The 20,991-nt window shown below is 49.2% G+C and overlaps 1 protein-coding gene across 1 annotated transcript in view; it reads left to right on the top strand.

The window, feature by feature from the left end:
* The window catches only part of LOC119163097 (astacin-like metalloprotease toxin 5), a 71,357-nt gene that overhangs the window by 14,763 nt on the left and 35,603 nt on the right, over nt 1-20,991 (top strand). The window contains exon 3 of the mRNA XM_037415030.2: nt 13,592-13,664. Within this exon, the coding sequence (XP_037270927.1) occupies nt 13,592-13,664 (73 nt within the window). The remainder of the gene's footprint in view (nt 1-13,591; nt 13,665-20,991) is intronic.

The raw sequence follows: 20,991 nt of genomic DNA, 5'->3' as shown, positions 1-20,991 counted from the left end.
CTGGGACTCAAAGTGCGGAAGACCTCCCATCAACGCTTGCACGCAACACGGAAGACATTCAATCAGAGAATAATCGCAGTACCGAGGAAACGCCGAAATCCACATCTGAACCCAGTGACCGCGTGTCACTTGACATACCTGTGCTGATTGATGGTTTTCAGGTCAATGCGTTGATAGACACTGGTGCAGACTATTCGATTATCAGGGGGAGGCTAGCAAAAGATCTGAGGAAAGTGATTACGCCGTGGATTGAAACGCGAATTCGAACTGCTGGATGACACGTTGTAACACCACTGGGTCGCTGTATGGCAAGAGTGAAAATTCGTGCGTCAACGTTTGTGCTCAGCTGCCTCGTTCTGCGCGACTGTTCACGTCAGCTGATTATCGGCATGGACTTCCTTCGGGATTACGGTGCCATCGTAAATCTTCGTGAGCGCAATGTGACCTTCTCGACTCAAGGCCCAACAGATCGAGACGCTGATAACTGCCGTAGACCTGCGCTGCGTGTTGCTGACGACAGTGTGACGCTGCCACCTCGAGCGACTGTTCCCATCGAAGTCATTTGTGAAGACCTCCGGGACGGTGACGTGGTGGCTGAAAGCAACCTATCACTTCTGCTACCCAAAGGTGTATGTGCCGCCCGAAGTGTTGTGCGTGTCTGTAACGGACAGTCGCAAATACTAGTTACGAACTTCAACTACGAGCACCGGCATCTTTTCCGCGGAACCACCGTAGCCTATGGAGACCCTGTCGCCGACGTCACGGAGTGCTTCGCGTCCGAAGAAACGCATGAGAATGAAGAATTTCTATACCACATCGACATTAATTCGACGCTGTCAGACAAAAGAAAGATTGCACTTCATGACCTTTTAAGGGAGTTTCGGTCTTGCTTCGCCTCTTCTTCCAAAGTCCGCAAACACACCTCACCAAGCATCGAATTATTACCGACGATGACGTCCGCCCCATCTGGCAGCAGCCTTATTGCGTTTCTTCCAAAGAACGTGCGCCTATTCAGACACAAGTAAAAGATATGCTTGATGACGGGATTATTCAACCATCCAACAGCCCTTGGTCCTCGCCAGTCGTTCTAGTGAAGAAAAAGATGGTACGCTGCGATTTTGTATTGACTACAGGAAGCTTAATAGCGTCACGAAAAAAGACGTTTACCCGCTTCCACGGGTCGAAGACTCTCTCGACAGATTACGACGCGCGAAGTATTTTTCGTCCATCGATCTAAAGAGTGGCTATTGGCAAACTGAAGTGACCGAGAAAAAACCGCGTTTGTGACTCCAGACGGACTTTACGAATTCCGTGTTCTTCCCTTCGGCCTCTGTTCTACCCCAGCTCCTTTTCAGAGGATGATGGACACAGTTCTCGCTGGCTTGAAGTGGGAAAGCTGCCTTGCCTACCTCGATGATGTGGTCATCTTTTCCGAGAGCTTCGAAGAACACCTGAAGCGTCTGAGTAAGGTTCTGGACGCCATTCGCACAGCTAAACTCACGCTGAAACCCCAAAAATGTCATTTCGGCTACGAAGAGCTGAAATTTCTGGGACATGTCATTAGTGCGGATGGAGTGCGACCAGATCCAGACAAAACTGCTGCTGTCACCGCCTTCCCTGTTCCATCAGATAAAAGAGCAGCACGCCGTTTCCTCAGCTTGTGCGCGTATTATCACCGATTTATCGCCAACTTCTCGAAGATAGCTGAACCTCTTACGTGACTCACTCGAGATGACGTGCCTTTTACTTGGAGCGCAGAACAAGATGCAGCGTTCATAGAGCTACGGCAGAGAATGCAAACAGCCCCTGTTCTTGCACATTTTGATGAGGACGCTGCTACAGAAATTCATACAGATGCCAGCAACGTCGGACTTGGCGCTGTCCTTATACAACGACACGGTGGCGTTGAACATGTAATAGCTTACGCCAGTCGTACTCTTTCTCGAGCCGAGACCAACTATTCTACATCGGAAAAAGAATGCCTCGCAGTCGTGTGGGCGACGACCAAGTTTCGGCCCTACCTCTACGGTCGTCCCTTCAAAGTGGTGACTGACCACCCCTCGCTCTGCTGGCTGACAAATCTCAGAGATCCATCCGGCCATCTCGCTCGGTGGAGTTTGCGTTTGCAGGAGTTCGATATTACGATTGTGTACAGGTCAGGGCGCAAACATGAAGATGCCGACGCGCTTTCTCGAGCGCCTGTGGGGCACGCTGTCAGGGGCTCTGAGGATGAAGATGCCTTTCTCGGAGCAGTCAGCAATTCCGAATTTATGTCAAAACAGCGGGCAGACGACGAATTACGCCCAGCTATTAATTCCCTGGAAGGCCGGAACTCTCAGGTCCCTCGACACATTGCTCGCGAACTGTCCTCTTTTTGTGTAAGAAGAGGCATTCTTTACAAGAAAAACGCCCGTGGTAGCGACAAAGCCTTCCTACTCGTTGTTCCTACCGAAATTCGGGACGAGATCCTCCTTGCGTGCCACGACGAGCCCACGTCAGGACATTTGGGCTATTCGCGAACTCTCGCCAGAGTACGCCAACAGTATTACTGGCCGCGACTATCAACTAGTGCACATCGATACCTGAAAGGCTGCCGTGAGTGCCAGCATCGCAAGACTCCACCTGTGAGACCCGCAGGCCTGCTCCAGCCGATCGCACCACCACAGACACCATTTGACCTCGTGGGAATGGACCTCCTTGGACCCTTCGCTTTGTCGTCCTCTGGGAACAAATAGATTATAGTTGCGACAGATTATCTTACTCGTTATGCTGAAACAAAAGCGTTACCCCGTGGCACATCCTCTGAAGTCGCTCAGTTCTTCGTGCACCAAATCGTCCTATGGCATGGTGCCCCGTCATGCGTGATTACGGACAGAGGGACGTCATTTACAGCACGAGTAATGGAGGACATTTTTAAATTGAGCTGCACAAGTCATCGAAAAACGACGGCTTATCACCCGCAATCGAATGGACTGACAGAGAGGCTTAACAAGACCATAGCGGACATGATGTCAATGTACGTTGACATACAACACAAAACCTGGGACGAAATTCTTCCATACATCACGTTTGCATATAATACGGCAACGCAAGAAACAACGCGATTTCCGCCTTTCCGACTCGTTTACGGACGCAACGTGCGAACCATGCTCGATGCTATGCTTCCGTGTGACCAAAGCTATGAAATCGCTCCAGACGCTCAGCAATACACTCAATACGCCGAAGAAGCTCGTCAGCTAGCTCGCATAAACACCAGTCACCAACAAGATGAAGACGCACGACGTTACAACCTCCGCCATCGAAACGTCACCTACCACCCTGGGGACCGAGTGTGGGTGTGGATCCCTGTCCGGCGATCAGGCTTATCCGAAAAACCCCTAAGCCGTTATTTTGGACCGTACAAGGTTCTTAGACGTGTCACAGATCTTACCTACGAGGTATTTCCGGACGGCGCAGCGTCTTCTCGTCGACAGCTTCGGCCCGAGACCGTGCATGTCGTTAGGCTGAAGCCCTACTTCACACAGTAGCCCTTGTGGTTCACGTGTTGCGACAAGCCGTGACATTGTGCTGCTGCTGCTGTTCGTGTTCTCCTGTGTTTTTATGCCTTTTCTTTTTGAGCTTGGCGCAAGCATTGGCGAAATTTCCTCATTTGCGCGGCGAGTACTGGCACTCTCCCTCTTTTAGTTCTCTGTATCTGCGTGTGTAAGCCTTTATTTTTTTTCTTTACGAGCATCGAGTCGATGCTTTCAAAGGGGGGACTATTGCCACATGATATGCTTGGTTGAGCTTCAGGAGTGAAAGAAAACAACGACGATCTGTCTGAGCTGCTGCTTGGCTAGTCGATTCAACGAACCCATTAAACCAAGTTTGTCTTAAGAAACGTGACAATATAAAAGAAGCCCTGCGGCGTGTCGCGAGCAGCAGATCTATGTGTCAGAGAAGAGAGCTCGGCTCTTCTAGTCTCTAAACTGTCGGCCCCAGTGCTGAATTTGTAACGCCTCTGTATATATATGCTGTACATAAACCTTCTTTAACTCACCGTCGTCTCGTCAGCTCCTCCATCAGCTCTGCGCAGAAGCAGTCGCGAGCTGATAAACATACGCTACTAAACGGCTGGTGACCTTCCCGGCGGAGTTCGAAGCAGTAGCGCTTCGAAACCGTGTTGGCGTCGCCGTCTTTCGTAACAATGTAAACGACAGAAAAGAATACCCAGTGTCGGCGCAATGTCTTGGTACAAAATTTGATATCTCAGCTCAGCCGTAGCTCTTCGGTCTAGAATAAACACTGCATGACACGATATATGACGAGAAATATAATGAAAGACTTCCGCCAAATGCACTATAGAGGTGCCTGTCGCTTACAAATCGTGCACAGTTGGGCCACCCTATTATATCGCAAGCTACGTTGTTAGGAATCTCACACTTTGTAATAATCGTGATGAGTGCAAGAACGCCTGATTCGTTTCCAGTGTTGCAGGTAACGCACTGCAAGTAACATCGTTGCTTGAGTAGAACGTTACTTTTCTGGGCAATTTAGTAATTAACGTACTTGTTACTATGTAGAAATATAGTTGTTGCCCGAATTGCGCCAGTTCTCGGGCCAGCAAGTTGTCTCTGCATTGTAGCGCTGTTTATAAGGCCTGATTTGAAAATAAAATTTGCTTTTGCTGCTTACAGGTCACGGAGAAATGGTTAACTACCTGGGAATGCGAGCCTCACCTTGAATGCCTTCGCATAATAACAGTTGCGATTTTCACGGGACCTCTGTATGTTAAAGGGGCAAAAATTATTAACGCTGCAAATATACTTTTCTGGGAGCTAAATTTTTAGGGATTATTTTACTCATACTTCGGTTTGGGTTGTATGTTGCCCGCAAGTATCTGCAAGCTGTCAGGATTACTTTAAGATGGTTGACGGATAAATGATGATGTTTTTTTGGAGAAGTTGGTGCTGAAGCATCTACAACAAATTTACTGTGTGCCACGACGTTATAAACCATAACATTAAACTCTCGGATAAACACTAGGCTACTGTTTTGTACGTCCGGCATCTTGGACAAAGTTTCGTAGTTACATAAGTAATTCCCCTGAAGTAGTTGTTTTGATCCGAAGCTTTATTACCTTTCTTTCAATAGGAGGAGCACGGGAGTAAATGCTAGAGAGATTGACCAATAACGGACACCGTTACAAGTTGGCAAAGCAGAAGTATGACAGAAATTCATACCCGGAGAATACAAAATAAACTCTACAAGTATATCTAGACTTCAACTAATGCAGGAATTGTGAAACAAAGCGCTACGAATAGAGAGCGAATACATATGTATAGTCATGGCAACAATCAATAAGAAAAGTGACCGAAATTTCGGGAGATGTACTATTCGGGAAAATAAATGACCTGGACGAAGCGTATATTGTAACAACTTCGATTAGACGAAGGATCAAAATCGTCCTTGTTTAAGACGTTTAGTAGGAAAAGTAGCCTGCAGGACAATGATTATTCATCATAAACAGTTCAAGGGGTAGGTACACTATCAACATTTTTTTGTGCCAAGTCAGATGAGCACTCCGGCTTACGTCTAGCTTAGCAAGAATAATTATGGTACTAGTACCATGCCTAATGAATCCTTCATAACATGTGAGATATAAATACGAGTTTTACTAAAATGCCATTTTGGCTCCCGCAGCGAGGCAATCTGGCTCAAGCTTCTGATCCTTTCTGATTTTTGAAAGGCGTGAATCAAGCGTAATATAATAGAAAAGGTGAATAGTAATGTTATGATCTTTGTGAACACTTGGAATCCGCGAAAATGAAGTACTTTTGTAAAAAAAAAGTGTTCGCAAGTCTGCTGCTGAGGGCATGATTTTTGTGCTCTATATGCGTGACTCAAATAAGTTAATCAGTAACTGCCCGCCGCTAAAACTGTTACATTCGGAGATCGATAACTGAACGCTAAGGAAATATTCAATTGCGGCCTGCACAATATTATGTGAATAGAACAGCGAAACGGGGTGGAGGTATTGACTTTTCTGCTCGTGTTCCAATGAATTTAATATGTTCGAAATATTATGAAGCCTTACAGTGACTTTGCGTCTCTTAGTGCGCCTGCAGCTCCACCGTGAATAACTGAAATATTATTAAGTTTATGAAAGTTGGCGTCGAGTCTTACTTATAGGCCTTCTATAGAATGATTTTCAGAGATCGGAGTTTTAAAGGGCTTTCGTGCCATGTACTGCCTTATACTAACTCAATCAAAACGATTTTAATGCGTCCGGCTGACCACCACGCAGCATGAATGCGAGTTTTTTCGAGAGCAGCAGCACGCGCTCACTCGTATATCGCCTTTTCAAGTCTACCCGGACGAACGGATGCTATGAGCGTCCCCTTCATAACGGGGCAGTGACATGTATGCCGCCAGGATCGCAAGAAAAAAATTTCTTTTTTTGTTTGCCTCATGCCTTATCTACTTGGAATAAATTGATGTTACTAAAACAAAGAAAAATATAAAATTGTAATCCATTTCTCTGCCTCTTCAGGCAGAATGACCTCACTTTCTCCACTGTTTCTGTCATTTATACCTATTGCTCTGCCACCAATATTTTACCCTCCCTTACTTACTCCTATCGCGCACGTGTCTAGCTTTCCGTGTTTGTCCCTGAAACCCAAAGCCTCATGTAGGCTTGTATACCCACACGTATACCTGAGTGGATATCGCCACATTCAATGGGAACATGTTCCATCATTTCCTTAACGCCCCCTTAGTATGCACATTGTTCTTCTTCTTTACTGAATCACGCTTTATCACAAAAAGTTGTAATGGAACCCAACCTCACTTCGAACAGTGAAACGCTTTTCTATGATTTATCACAAAACTTTTTTCTCCTTATTTCGTTTTGGCCCTTTCGATAGTTACGGAGATATGGCTTCTTTTCCATTACTGTCATCAACCAAATCCTCTCCGCCTCTTTGATTTCTCGTATAATGATCCTTGTTGCCGTATCAGCCACAGTGCCAGCCTATCTTTACTGGTGAGCCTCCTAGTTCTTTTTCTTCACGTTGTATCTACGCTCTTTCTATACAAATACCTTCAAGCCTTCCCCGCACTCTCCTTCATTTTCCTAAGCCTCTTTTAAAATCTCATTTTGCTCTGAGCTTCCCTCACTTCAAAGCCGGTCCATCTCATATCCACAGCCTCATTTGTCGACCCGCGCCGGTGCATGCAATGCCCCAAGCGGTATCGGTGCGCTTTGGCGACCGGTTTCCGCAGCCGCTTTTCACACCTCCTCATTCTAGACACCCTACTGAAGCCAAAACTTTTACAGCGAAAGCTGTTATGCGATAAAAACTCGGGTCACGCGCGCCACTACCCTGACCGGTGTCAGTGTCCACTATAATACAAAATATGAAGAAAAAAACCTAGTACCAAGCATACAGTCGCGCTTGGAACCGGGTCCGCTGCCTGCGAGTCCCGTATTCTACCACTGAGCCACGCCGGTGCTTGAGACTTGTTCGCAAACTTGCCTTAGGTAGGCTTGATGTCGGGAAAGGAATTGCGTTATTACGAGTAATAAAGCGTTTAAAGCGTTTTAGAAGAGCAGAAGAACAACCAGGCATCATGCCATGCGAACAGCGTGACCAGTGGGTCATCCGATTCTCCAACCCACTACAAAAGCCTCTTCTCAACACCTATTAAATGTGAAGCATACCCACTTCGGGCATATTTTTGATCGTCGTCAGCCACTGCATGAACAATTTGCACAAATATTTTTTGCAAGTGTTTAGTTGACACCACGCATCAAAAAGAATAAGGAAAAATGGCGCTGCAAATGCCAGCCTATACTACCCAGAAATTATTATTAATCCCATAGTTGGTACCCAGCAAGTGTGCTTAGAGCAGTTACCCAATGAGGGTTCAGAAAAGTCTCTGAAAGGCCGCTCTTCTAGCTTTTGCTGTGACTGCGCTGTGCCTTCCGCGCAGGCCTGGCAGTTTTTTGTGCGTTATATATACGTTGACGCTTGCTTTAGCTTAATAAATAGAGACACCCTTCCAGCATTCACGGATCACTTGAATAACATGAATTCAGTCATCATGTTTACTGTCGATGAGGGATATCACGGACGACTTCCTTACACAGATACAGTTGTTAGGCACAATAATAACGCGCTATCCTTTTGCGTGTACACAAGAGCCACCCACAGGGTCTGTATAGGGTCCTCTAGTATTTCGCCTCCATGGAAATATTACCGCCGTTGTCGGAATTGAAACCGCGACCATTGGGTCAGCAGCAGGGCATAACCACTGCTCCACCATGGTAGACAACACGAGGCGTTCATTCTGATGCAGCATAGATATTGCCACGTTCCATTTCACAAGTTTTTACTCATTGCTGAAATTCGTGAGCATAACCGTTGCTTTGCCTCCCCGCAGCTCTGCAATTCCTCTTGCGACGCAAATATTTCGGGTGACCAACAGATGCTGACTGCCTTCAACGATGCCTTCCAAGTCAGGTGATTTAGGAGCGCCGACTGAAATAATGACGCTTGAGCGAGGCGGAATGGTGACTTGTTCTTCCAGCACATTCAAGGCATGGTGTCCTGACGGCGTGCGCGGCGGTAGTGCTTCTTCTGTGGATAACGTTATCGACCTTGTTTTTAGGTTGATGACAGCACCATGGAGGCATAAGAAGTCCATGCCAAGGATGACATCTCTCGAGCAACGCTGTAGGACTACGAAGTCTGTAGGATAAATACGGCCGTTAATGGTGACTCTCGCTGTGCAGATTCCTGCAGGCGTTACGAGATGACCTCCGGCTGTGCGGATTTCAGGGCCTTTCCAAGCTGTCCCAACTTTCTTTAACTTCGCGGCGAACGACCCACTGATGACAGAATAGTCGGCTCCAGTATCGACGAGAGCGGTCACACTGTGGCCGTCGATAAGAACGTCGAGGTCGCTAGTTCGCCGTCTCGCATTACAGTTAGGGCGTGGCGTCGGGTCACGGCTGCGTCGGCTTGTTCCGCTGCTTTCATGTTGCGTCGTCCGGCCACCTTCGGTAAGTGAGCTGTTGCCTTCGGGGCTTTTCCTGGTTGGGGTTGTGTTCAAAAAGCTCCGTCGCGTCGGCGTCGTCGTCGGAGGATCTTCGGTAGTTCGTCGCACAGCAACCGCACCTCCATCGGTTGCTGCCCTTAGTTTCCCGGATACGGGCTAGGAGACCGGCCCCGCGTTGGGCCAGAGTACTGCCGGGGGTGTGGTGACATGCGGCGGCTGGGCGACGGCGAACGGGAAGGACTTCGTGGTGTCCATTGAGTTCCTGCCAGGTAGTCGGCGATGTCACGTGGCCGATCTCCTGGCTGCGGACGCGGTGCATTGACGGCGAAGCCACGCAGTCCCATCTGTCGGTACTGGCAACGGCGGTATGTGTGCCCGGCCTCGCCGCAGTGGTAGCAGAGCGGGCGGTTGTCAGGTGCCCGCCAAACGTCCGTTTTTCTCGGTGCACTGCGCTGGCCCGCTGGGGAACGGTAGGACGTCGGTTGGGGTGATGGCGGCGGTGGCGTCTGGCGACGGAAGTGTGACGGGGCGGCGTTTTGGCGTGGACGGGGAGGAGCGCTGTGGCGCACTGCAGCGGCGTAGCTCATAGTTTCTGGCTCGGGCGGCGGTGTTTCGGGAATTCGAAGCGATTGCCGGACTTCTTCTCGCACAATGTCGGCGATTGAATCCACTTGAGGCTGCGCCGAAGGCAACAGTTTGCGCAGCTCTTCCCGCACGATCGCTCGGATCGTTTCACGCAGGTCGTCGGAGTCACTGGCTTGAGCAGCAGTGCATTCTGGAGTCAGGCGACGATTATACTGTCTGGTGCGCATGTCCAGCGTTTTTTCGATGGTGGTCGCCTCGGATACAAATTCTTGGACGGTGTTCGGTGGGTTCCTCATTAGTCCCGCGAAGAGCTCCTGTTTGACCCCTCGCATGAGGAAACGAACTTTCTTTTCCTCAGGCATGTCTGGGTCAGCGTGACGGAATAGGCGGGTCATCTCCTCTGTGAAAATTCCAACCTTTTCGTTTGGTAGCTGAACCCGGGTCTCGAGTAGAGCAGCGGCCCTCTCTTTGCGAGCGACGCTTGCGAACGTTTGAAGAAATGCGCCGCAGAAGACATCCCACGTTCGGAGCGTGGACTCCCGATTCTCTATCCAGGTCCTTGCGGTGTCTTCCAGGTAGAAGTACACACGACGGAGCTTTTCTTCGTTGTCCCAGTGGTTGAGGGCGGCCACACGGTCGTATGTTTCTAGCCAGGTTTCCGGGTCTTCGTACGATGAGCCATGGAACGTTGGTGGTTCCCTGGGTTGATGAATGACGATCGCGGGCTGGGACGCTCCGGTTGTCATTGTCGCTGCAGTCGAGGTCATGGTCTTGGTCTTCCGCGCCTTGTCTTGTAGCAGGCCGTACTCCGGTGGGAGACCTTGCTGTCGGCGGCTCGTTCGCTGCTCTTGGTTGGCGTCGGTGTCTTCTCCGCGAGGGGGACTGGGTTCACGGCTTGACGGGGGCGTCCGGTACATGAACGAAGCAGCACCTCCACCAGATGTCACGGGGTCGTGACGAGGCCAAAGACACAAAACTTCGTGTTGGGATTTAACTGTCTATTTGGGCGAACCTGTGCCCGGTAAAAGGAAAGTCCAATTACAGCAGCAGTCTCGCACAGATAGCAGTCTCGGACTGATAGCGGCGAACGCAGCGTCGGCCTTCGATCAACAACTGACAAGCAGCGAAGCGCGTCGGCATTTATACCCTTGCCGTCGAATGTTCTAGCGTTATCGCTGGCGGTGGCGTAGGTTCCAGAACAATCTCTACCGTTCGCACAGTGGGCGTGATCTTATCGAAATGATCTACTACAGTCCGGAACCCTCTAGAAACCTGCAGGCGCGGCTTGCGCCGAGAATTGTGCGGTGCTTCGGAACGATAACAAAAACTTGTGAAATGGAACGTGCAGATTTGCGTATGAGGAGCTCTTGTTTCTGGGGCACGTTATCAGCAAGTCTGGAGTTCGTCCCGATCCACGGAAAACAGCCGCCATCGCCGATTTCCCGCCGCCCACTGACAAGAAGGCCGTTCGCCGATTTCTGGGCCTGTGCGCCTATTATAGGCGGTTCGTAAAAAACTTCGCCCGCATCGCCAATCCTCTCACTAACCTTACCAAGGCCGACTCGGAGTTTAAGTGGGAAACGCCACAGGAACACGCTTTCCAGGAGCTTAAACATCGCCTCCAGACGCCTCCGTTACTTGCCCATTTCGACGAATTCGCCGAGACAGAAATACATACTGACGCAAGCAGCGTAGGTCTTGGCGCCGTTCTTGTGCAGAAGGCTGACGGACTTGAAAGGGTTATTAGTTACGCCAGCTGATCGCTATCCAAAGCAGAAGCAAATTATTCCACAACAGAAAAGGAGTGCCTCGCCATCATCTGGGCTACGTCAAAATTTCGCCCCTACCTCTACGGCAGGCCCTTCAAAGTTGTGAGCGACCACCACGCCTTGTGTTGGCTAGCCACCTTGAAGGACCCTTCAGGTCGCCTCGCACGATGGACCCTGAGACTTCAAGAATATGACATTACTGTCATTTACAAGTCCGGCAAAAAACACTCCGACGCTGACTGTCTCTCTCGTGCGCCTGTCGACCAACCGCTGCCCGACGACTCGGATGACGACTACTTCTTGGGAACGATAACTACCGACGACTTCGCTGAACGACAGCGGGCCGACCCGGAACTTAAAGCCCTAATAGAATACCTCGAAGGCAGGACCGCCGAATTCCCGAAGGTATTCAAGCGCGCACTTGCGTCGTTCTTTCTACGAAACGGTCTTCTACAAAAGAAAAACTTTTCACCGCTTCGAGCTAAGTACCTCCTTGTGGTGCCTTCAGCTCTGCGACCAGAACTCCTGCAGGCCCTGCACGACGATCCGACGGCAGGGCACCTCGGTGTTTCCCGCACGCTCGCGAGGATACAAGAAAGGTACTACTGGCCACGTCTTACCACCGACGTCACTCGTTATGCGAGGACATGCCGGGACTGTCAGCGACGCAAGACACCGCCGACAAGGCCAGCGGGACTTCTGCAGCCAATTGATCCACCTTGCCGACCTTTCCAGCAGATTGGTATGGACCTACTGGGGCCGTTCCCGACGTCGGCTTTCGGAAACAAGTGGATCGTGGTAGCTACTGACTACCTCACCCGCTACGCCGAGACAAAAGCCCTGCCAAAAGGCAGTGCATCCGAGGTAGCTAAGTTTTTCGTCGAAAATATCGTCCTACGTCACGGCGCCCCGGAGGTCCTTATCACCGACAGAGGAACGGCATTCACTGCCGACTTAACTCAAGCGATCTTGGCATACAGCCAAACAAACCACCGCCGGACGACAGCGTACCACCCACAGACCAACGGCCTCACCGAGCGGCTTAACAAGACGATCGCCGACATGCTGTCAATGTACGTCGATGTCGAACACAAGACGTGGGACACCATTCTTCCGTATGTGACCTTCGCATACAACACGGCGGTGCAGGAGACGACGCAGATATCTCCATACAAATTGGTCTACGGAAGGAGCCCGGCAACGACGCTCGATGCCATGTTACCCAACGTCACCGACGAAGAAAACCTCGATGTGAGCGAGTACCTTCAACGCGCCGAAGAAGCTCGACAACTTGCACGTCTTCGTATCAAGAATCAACAGACGACCGACAGCCACCGTTACAACCTTCGACGACGCTTCGTGGAATACCAGCCCGGTGAACGTGTTTGGGTGTGGACGCCGATACGCCGACGTGGACTAAGTGAAAAGCTTCTGCGACGGTACTTCGGACCGTACAAGGTGGTTCGACGTCTCGGCCCACTTGATTACGAGGTTGTCCCCGACGGCATCACGAACTCTCAACGACGCCGATCGCGACCTGAAGTCGTGCATGTCGCGCGCCTCAAGCCGTTTCATGGACGTTAACAAACTGAAACAGTGTTTTTTTTTGTATTATTGTTGTATTGTAATTTATTCATTGTACTTTCTTGCATTATTATTGTACCTTCATCGTTAGTTAAAGCATCGGGACGATGCCTTTTTTCAGAGGGGGGCAATGCCACGTTCCATTTCACAAGTTTTTGTTATCGTTCCGAAGCACCGCACGATTCTCGGCGCAAGCCGCGCCTGCAGGTTTCTAGAGGGTTCCGGACTGTAGTAGATCATTTCGATAAGATCACGCCCACTGTGCGAACGGTAGAGATTGTTCTGAAACCTACGCCACCGCCAGCGATAACGCTAGAACATTCGACGGCAAGGGTATAAATGCCGACGCGCTTCGCTGCTTGTCAGTTGTTGATCGAAGGCCGACGCTGCGTTCGCCGCTATCAGTCCGAGACTGCTATCTGTGCGAGACTGCTGCTGTAATTGGACTTTCCTTTTACCGGGCACAGGTTCGCCCAAATAAACAGTTAAATCCCAACACGAAGTTTTGTGTCTTTGGCCTCGTCACGACCCCGTGACAATATCACAACTGTGTTACTCAGTAAAGCGAATGGCGCGCGCTCACGCAGCTTACTTATCTCTGACTTATGCAGCGCACTGCAGTAACGGAGGATCGGCTTCTGTGGCCTGGAGGCAAAATACCTTTCGTCGTCGAGTCAAGCCTCGGTAAGTCAGGTTTTTTTTAAAATGTGAAGCATTTCTTAGCGAACTTCGGCGACTATGAGCGTATCTATCTATCTATCTATCTATCTATCTATCTATCTATCTATCTATCTATCTATCTATCTATCTATCTATCTATCTATCTATCTATCTATCTATCTATCTATCTATCTATCTATCTATCTATCTATCTATTTGGCCACCTACGACATTTAGCTATTTATTTGGCCGCCTACGACATTTAGCTTCACTGGCCGTTTCGTTAATGGTATCAATACCAAATTTGGTATGGCATAACATGACTGTACTATGAGCATATTGTCATGATTCACATTTCGTGGCCTTGTTGCTCTTGCGGTGGTTTTGTTGACATGATATCTTGCAAAACTTGTATTGTATGGCATGACTGCATAGTGAGCACAAGTGACAGACCCTAACGTAGCAATCATGCATGTCATGTATGTCATGAGTCGTCACTACACGCCACGCTCATGATGCACTCGCAGCCGTCTCGCTAGCTTGACGTGCACCAAATTTGGTAATACGAAACGTGAACGGACGACGAAGGGATGTGACAGGTGCAAACATGATAACCACGTGATGCTTGTCATGTAACAATATGACTACATGCTGCCCTACCGTGGTGGTCTAGTGGCTAAGGTACTCGACTGCTCAGCTGCAGGTCGCGGGATCAATCCCGGCTGTAGGCTCGTGCTGTAGGCTGGTGTGCTCAGATTTGGGTGCACGTTAAAGAACTACAGTTGGTGAAAATTTCCGAAGCCCTACAGTATGGCGTCTGTTATAATCATATAGTGGTTTTGGGACATCAAACACACATATCAACATGACTACATGCTACCCTCATATTGCGCTTGCGGCCGTTTAGCTAGCTCCACATGTAAGAAATTCAGTATTACGTAACGCGAACGGAAGACATATGTAAATGACATGTACAAGCATGATAATACTAGATTCGTGTCACGTAACAACATGAATACATGCGTTACTGATGATGCGCTCGGAGCCGTTTTTGCTGGATTCACATATGCCTAATTCGGTATTATGTCACGTGAATGGATGACGAAGGGCTTTGACTGGTGCAAACATAATAATTATGAGATGCGTGTAATGTAAGAGCATGAATACATGCCACACTCAAGGCACCAATATGCTACGACGTGACCCGGCATACCTGTGCTGCAGCATTCGTTTCGTGCGTCACGTCATGCCGGCGATGCCACGCCAGGAGCCGATCTGCCTGGCATATACTCGCAGCATGGACGAAGGAAAAGAGAGGAGGGGCATTACGTCACACGAGTGAAGCCCACCTTGTCAGCCCAACAAGTGATCAAAACGTCAGAGCTTGCTGTACGTTTCAGTACTCTCAATGCTGGTCCGCCGTTGAACCCCCTGCGTGAGCCGGCCGGTCATGCGGCCGGTCTACGCCGAACCAGCGCGCTTCGATTAAAAGCTACCGGGGGCTGTACTCCGAAGTACCGGCGAGTCTGGTTGCTGGCGTGATTTTGCGCGAAAGGTGATGTGTTGGGCCGACTTCTTTGGCTTCAAAACGGGTTGGCTTGCCAGGGCTGGGTGCGTGACGTCATGCTCCCTCTTATGTTTTTCCTTCCTCCTTACTCAAAGACATGCGCTGCACTGCGTTGTTCTGACGCATGTGCGTTTGAGCACGCCCGACGTCCCTCCATCCCAAAGCTAGACCAACGTGGTGCATTCTGGGTAACGTTGCCGGTGCGAAATGAAGCATGTCACATTTTGCGCCGGTTGCCGCCGGGCCGAGCCGACAGACGCTGGTCGCGTCTGGCGTCAGACTATAGAGTGTTCGCGTTTTGCTAGCGTATACCGCCGCTGCGCCCAGCGTGCGCGCGTCAACGCTACGTCACAATATATTGAACCCTTCATGACGCTCTCGCTGCTGTTTCGCTGGCTTCACATATACCAAGTTTGGTATTACTGGACATGAATGGACGACGAAGGTGTAGTGTACTAGTACACTCTAACGAAGGTATGTGACTGGTGCAAACATGATCATCATGAGGTGCGTGTCATGTAACAGCATCACTGCATGCCACGCTCATGGTGCGCTCGCGGCTATTTTTCCAGCCTCACGTATACCAAATTAGGTAATGATTGGCGCCAATAGACGACGAAGTTATATGGCACGCCCGAACATGACAATTATGATATGCGTGTCATGTAAAACATGATTACTTGCTACGCTAAAATCACGCTCGCGGTCGTTTCGCTAGCTCTACATATACCAAATTTGGTATCAGGTGGCGTGAATAGATGATGAAGGTAAATGACACGTCCCAACATAATAGACCCTTTTTGAAAAAGGGCGTCCCTAGCGCTGCGGACTCGAACTACAGTCTACCACCATTGTGAGGGCACCGCAGCACAGGACAGAGGCAGTGTGTCCCAGCAACGCTGAAGCGCGTTTCTTGCAGTGTACACAGAAACGTCTTGCGTTTCTGCAGGACGCGGACCGCGTCGGGAGGGCACGCCAATGAGAGCCTCTTGCAGGCCGGATGAGAGTCTCTTGCATTGCCAGTCATAACAAGCCAAACTGCACGTCCAACCCGTTCAAGGGTGCGAAATATTGCTCTTTGTGCAGCGGAAGCAGCTTAAAAAGCTTATCGGAGGGTACTAGAGCTCGTTCAAGCCAGAAAGCGGTGCGAATGCTGCGGATGACACGGGGAATCAGCCACCAACACAAACATCACAGCACTGACACATTTGATGGCTCGCTTTCCATGCCCTCATGGTGGCGGTAGCTATCCCACGCTCCTCTGCGAAGCGAAACTGACGAAAAGCTCACAGTCAGGTGGCGTATTTATGAAAAGGGTCTATTATGACATGGAAGTCATGTACAGCGTACTTTACCTCCGCCTCATAACATTGTGCTGATTTTAAACTGACATATAAACCTTACTTATTCGTGCTTCGCATATCATCGATTTTCACTGTACGTGGGGTCTGCCAATTTTAGTATATGTAAACGAATTGTAGTTCACAAATCAAGGCGTTAATTTTCCTGAAAGAAGTACTGACAAAAATTATCACGATGAGATAACTTGTGAGAAAGATTTTTTATCGTATACAGAGGACATCTACATGAACATAACATCTACATAACATCTACATCTACAATACAACAATAACATCTACATCCATACATCTACACATATCAACTACATTTACAGTAGATCTACACATAATTTCTACATCTACATGTACACATAACATGTACAATACATCAGTGACTAATGCAGTCTGGATAATAATGAAAATCAATTTTGAAGCTTGTGCCATGCAACTGCGAGCGAAATGTAGCCCGTCTCGACATCAACATCAACTTGGTTCAAGGGTAAGCAAAAGGTATAGTGAACTAGAACTGCAGCAGTGGGCAAGCAACCGAGAACCACCTACGTCCGAGATTCGACGTTGGCTGCCGCACTCCTTGCGTGTACTCTCCCCGTAGCTATAGAGAGTTTAAGTTTGGCTCGCGCAACGGCCTAGCGCACGCATCACCTTGAAGGGAGCACGGCTGCGGATGCGCTGTAGGTAAGAGAGATGTGTGCAATCGCGCACGCGAGGGATGCGTACACCAGATCTCGGCTCTTACGTTGCGCACACTACAGCCGCTGGATGCTTTAGCAGGGTGCTCTTGTGAGATCTCCCTGGCGAGAGCACAAAATCTAAGATCGCCGCGGCCAACAGCAGCCATAGAGTTAATATACAGACTCTTGAGGAAATCTAGACCGGTAAAGCTTAGGAGAGGCCCTTCGCAATGGGCGCGGCCGAGCGTAAAGTGTGGCGGAAGTCGTCACGTGCTTTTGCACGTGGTTGTGGGACAATGTGGGCACGCCGGCGTCTCGTGCGCCAGCAATAGAGAGACGCCGGCACAGTGTACTAGAAGGGGGCAGTGGAGTGAACGAGGCGGCCACGCCGCATCTCGGCTGACTCTCCGGCGGGTGACAGTAGCGGTGGCGCTGCTGTCTCATGGTACTGAAGATCTCAGGAGCGTCTGCATTGGGAGCGTGTGCGCCGTAGCCTGCGAAAGCGTCTAATTGCTCATTTTCAGTGCGTTTAATGAGTTTCGGAGCCTTTATCAGGGGACGCACCTGCTACGCGCCATAGTGCACGAGTGAATATGCAGACAGGCTGGAATTGCGTCGATACATTCACTGTTTAAAGAGCCTGCCGACCCACAAAAAAGAAAAAGAAAATGTCAATCAGAATTTGCACGGATCCGCCTAGCTTCTAACTCAAGCAGCAAGCACTTTGAGCTGCGTTACATCATAAGTGGCTACTGGTGAACTACAAAGAGAGGAGAAGTATCAATACTGCTATTAAATGATACGCTCGTTTTGTCGGCAGTGTATACGATATGCAGAGCACAGTGTTCCTTATATGAGCCTACATGCACTCGATCGTTTCACGAGAAACCCGAGTATAAGTAACGCTGTTACGACATTTATATCGGTGACGACTCAATTTTATCATGCCAGCTTTGCGGAAGATGATAATTATTGATTTCTGAAAGGCTAAAAGGCTAAATACATATTGAACTTAATAAAACACACAAGCGTATTATATATATATACACCTGTGTGTGTGTGTGTGTGTGTGTGTGTGTGTGTGTGTGTGTGTGTGTGTGTGTGTTTATGTGTTTATCCATAAGTTCACGCTTTTAGGTCACGCGCCACCACCCCATTCACAATATCCATGGTGCAATGCCCCTTAGCACAGCTGCTATTTTTAGGTGGTGCATTTCTCGTCTGGCTACGTTAGACTTGAACTAGTTTTAGGACATCATACTGTGGAAAAGGTAAAATTTACAGTGGGCATTCGTACAGACACACGCTATATTCAGCTTCGCCAAGTGTAAACCTTCGGCGCAGAGCAAGCACACAGAATTTTTTTGAGAGGGGGGGGGTGCAGCAGAACCACTAAACTTTGCCATTAGTGGTCGCTGTGAATGCGTGTAAATGTTTTAGTACACCCTAAAAAGTTAAATTACGAAAAAAATTTCATGGTGTAGGGGGCTCAGGTTCCCTCCCTCTCCCCTCTCTACTAACTGCCTCCTGGTTCTGCGTGCGTTTGAAACGGTATTTTTTTTAATTTCACACCTTTCTGAGCGCAGCTAACTTCGAATACATCGACTCAGTTATTCTGCATAGTTTAAACGCGTAACCAACGAAGAAAGAGTTAAGAGAGAAGAAATCAGTATGAGACACAGCCTTTCTGAATTACTTTCGATCTCTCACAAGTGCTTTTATGGAGCTCAAGTTCAGCAAATTCGTCTGTCATACTTCAAGGACTACGGCATATGTGCTAGACATGAATGATGGGCAGGTACAAAGAAATCAGAATCAAGAAAGCGTGACTGAGGAGCTGAAACGCATAACAGTTCCTGCACGCGGCGCGCGGCTCTTTCAGTACTATTCAACTGCAGCGCCGCTGCTACGAGCAACGCGGAAGGGATCAGGCGGTGAGGCGCGGTCTCGCCACTCAACACTTCTAGTACACTCTAAGCTGGGCAGCGAGTTTACAAAGGCGAGCCGCCGGGCACGCCGGTGCCTCCTTCTTGCTGGCACCCGTCGCGCATGCACGAGCTGCCGTAAAGTGCAAGGAGGAGTGTTCCTACTCTTCCTTGCAATTTCCAGCTTCACAAAATGGAACGTAACGGTCTTTCTTCAGTTCATTATTTCCTCCATTAGCTATAACCACAAAATCACCGACATCTTAGAACGTTGTCATTGTTACCATCAAAGTACTTTAAAGAGGCGCCAAACATAAACGTGTGAAACACTCAAATTTTCAGAATACAAATTGCAAACAAACATGTTCTTGTACTACATATAAACAAAAATAGTATAAAATTTATATAAACTACTTTCAAGAAAGCTACAATAGCCATTTATCCAATGTACTAAGCACAGAAAGGAGCCTTTGCAGGTTTTTCAGTGGATGGCACCACCTTTTTTGTAGAGTTGAGAGCATAGTGATGGGGCGAGCAGCCGATTGCGCCGACTAGCTTGCACGCCGGAGAGTCGGCGTCCGTGTTTTTTGTTGCCATGAGCCAAAAACTCGACTTCATGTGACAGTCTTTTGCTGCGATGTAACAGAGATCCATGAAAGAGAGCGAAAGCCTTGTGTAATTGCAGCATGCAATGGCGACTGCGCATGAAAGTCACCCGAAAGCCGAGCATCGTTTTATTATGGCGGCACCCGCGTGGTTATGGCTTTGAATGCATGAGCCCTATGGGGAGCTTTTCCTCTAGAGATTGCATATACACTCTATGACAGCAGCACAAGCAGCAGTGTGGTCATGGCTGCTAGTAAATCCCGCGTGCATTTTACGATTGCCCTCGATTTGGAGCTCCTTGCTTACTTGATGAGCGTAAATTCGTTCGCGGACTCCCTGCAATGAACAGATATCCCCACAGAGAAAGGATATGTAGGAGAGGCCCGGACGTCACTCGTTGTGAAGCCGCGATGAAGCCGGAAGTCGGCCATATTGAATGGGCAAATTCTCCTTTTTTTGTGTACATCCCAATCTAAAGCAGAAGGCACGACTCTCTTTCCGGCTCGGAAGGCACGTGAGCGGCGCCGTGCGCGTGTCGTGGTGATCCGAAACTAATGGAAAGGGGCTCAACACTATGGGCCAGCGCGACACCTTCGGCGAAATCATTTCGTCCGAGTATTAACAGCGAGTAACAGCTCACCGACAACGAAGCAAGTACAAGAGAACGTGCACTAGATGCACTCACAATGGTGAGTGTTTTCACGTCATTAAATCAGCAACTGTACAGACAACAAGATTGGTCGTGGGCCTTCTACGGTTGCATTCCGCCGCGCGGCCGATGCAGCGTCCAGCTATTGTGTCCGTGTTCAGCGTGAAACTCACCTGCGTCAACATTCTGCGACCATGGTGACTTTGAGCACGGTGCTAGTGACACTTGAACGCAGTTGCTGTTGCGTTAAGATTACATGCGATGCTGGGGGAGAGATACGAAGCAGCAAAGAAAAGGTGTTTTAATACGCACGTGAAAGTTGTTACTGTACACACACAACACGAAACTACGTATGGTCCTGGTTGTGTCTTGCTGGACTCAGCAGCGTCGTCCGTTGTCACAAGCAGGAGCACTGCCCAACCATCAATGACCTGCAAAGCGTTCGTCGTCGTTCCGCTTCGTCATGGTGCGCAATGCAATTTAGCTGAACACTAATTGCTTCATCCGCGTCATCCGCTGCACGACACATGGATATGCACTCGTTCTACGCACTGTTGAAACCCCGTGATTGA

The sequence above is a fragment of the Rhipicephalus microplus genome, chromosome 9 (assembly GCF_043290135.1).
Source record: "Rhipicephalus microplus isolate Deutch F79 chromosome 9, USDA_Rmic, whole genome shotgun sequence".
NCBI lineage: Eukaryota > Metazoa > Arthropoda > Arachnida > Ixodida > Ixodidae > Rhipicephalus > Rhipicephalus microplus.
This window is presented reverse-complemented; position numbering and strand designations above follow the sequence as displayed.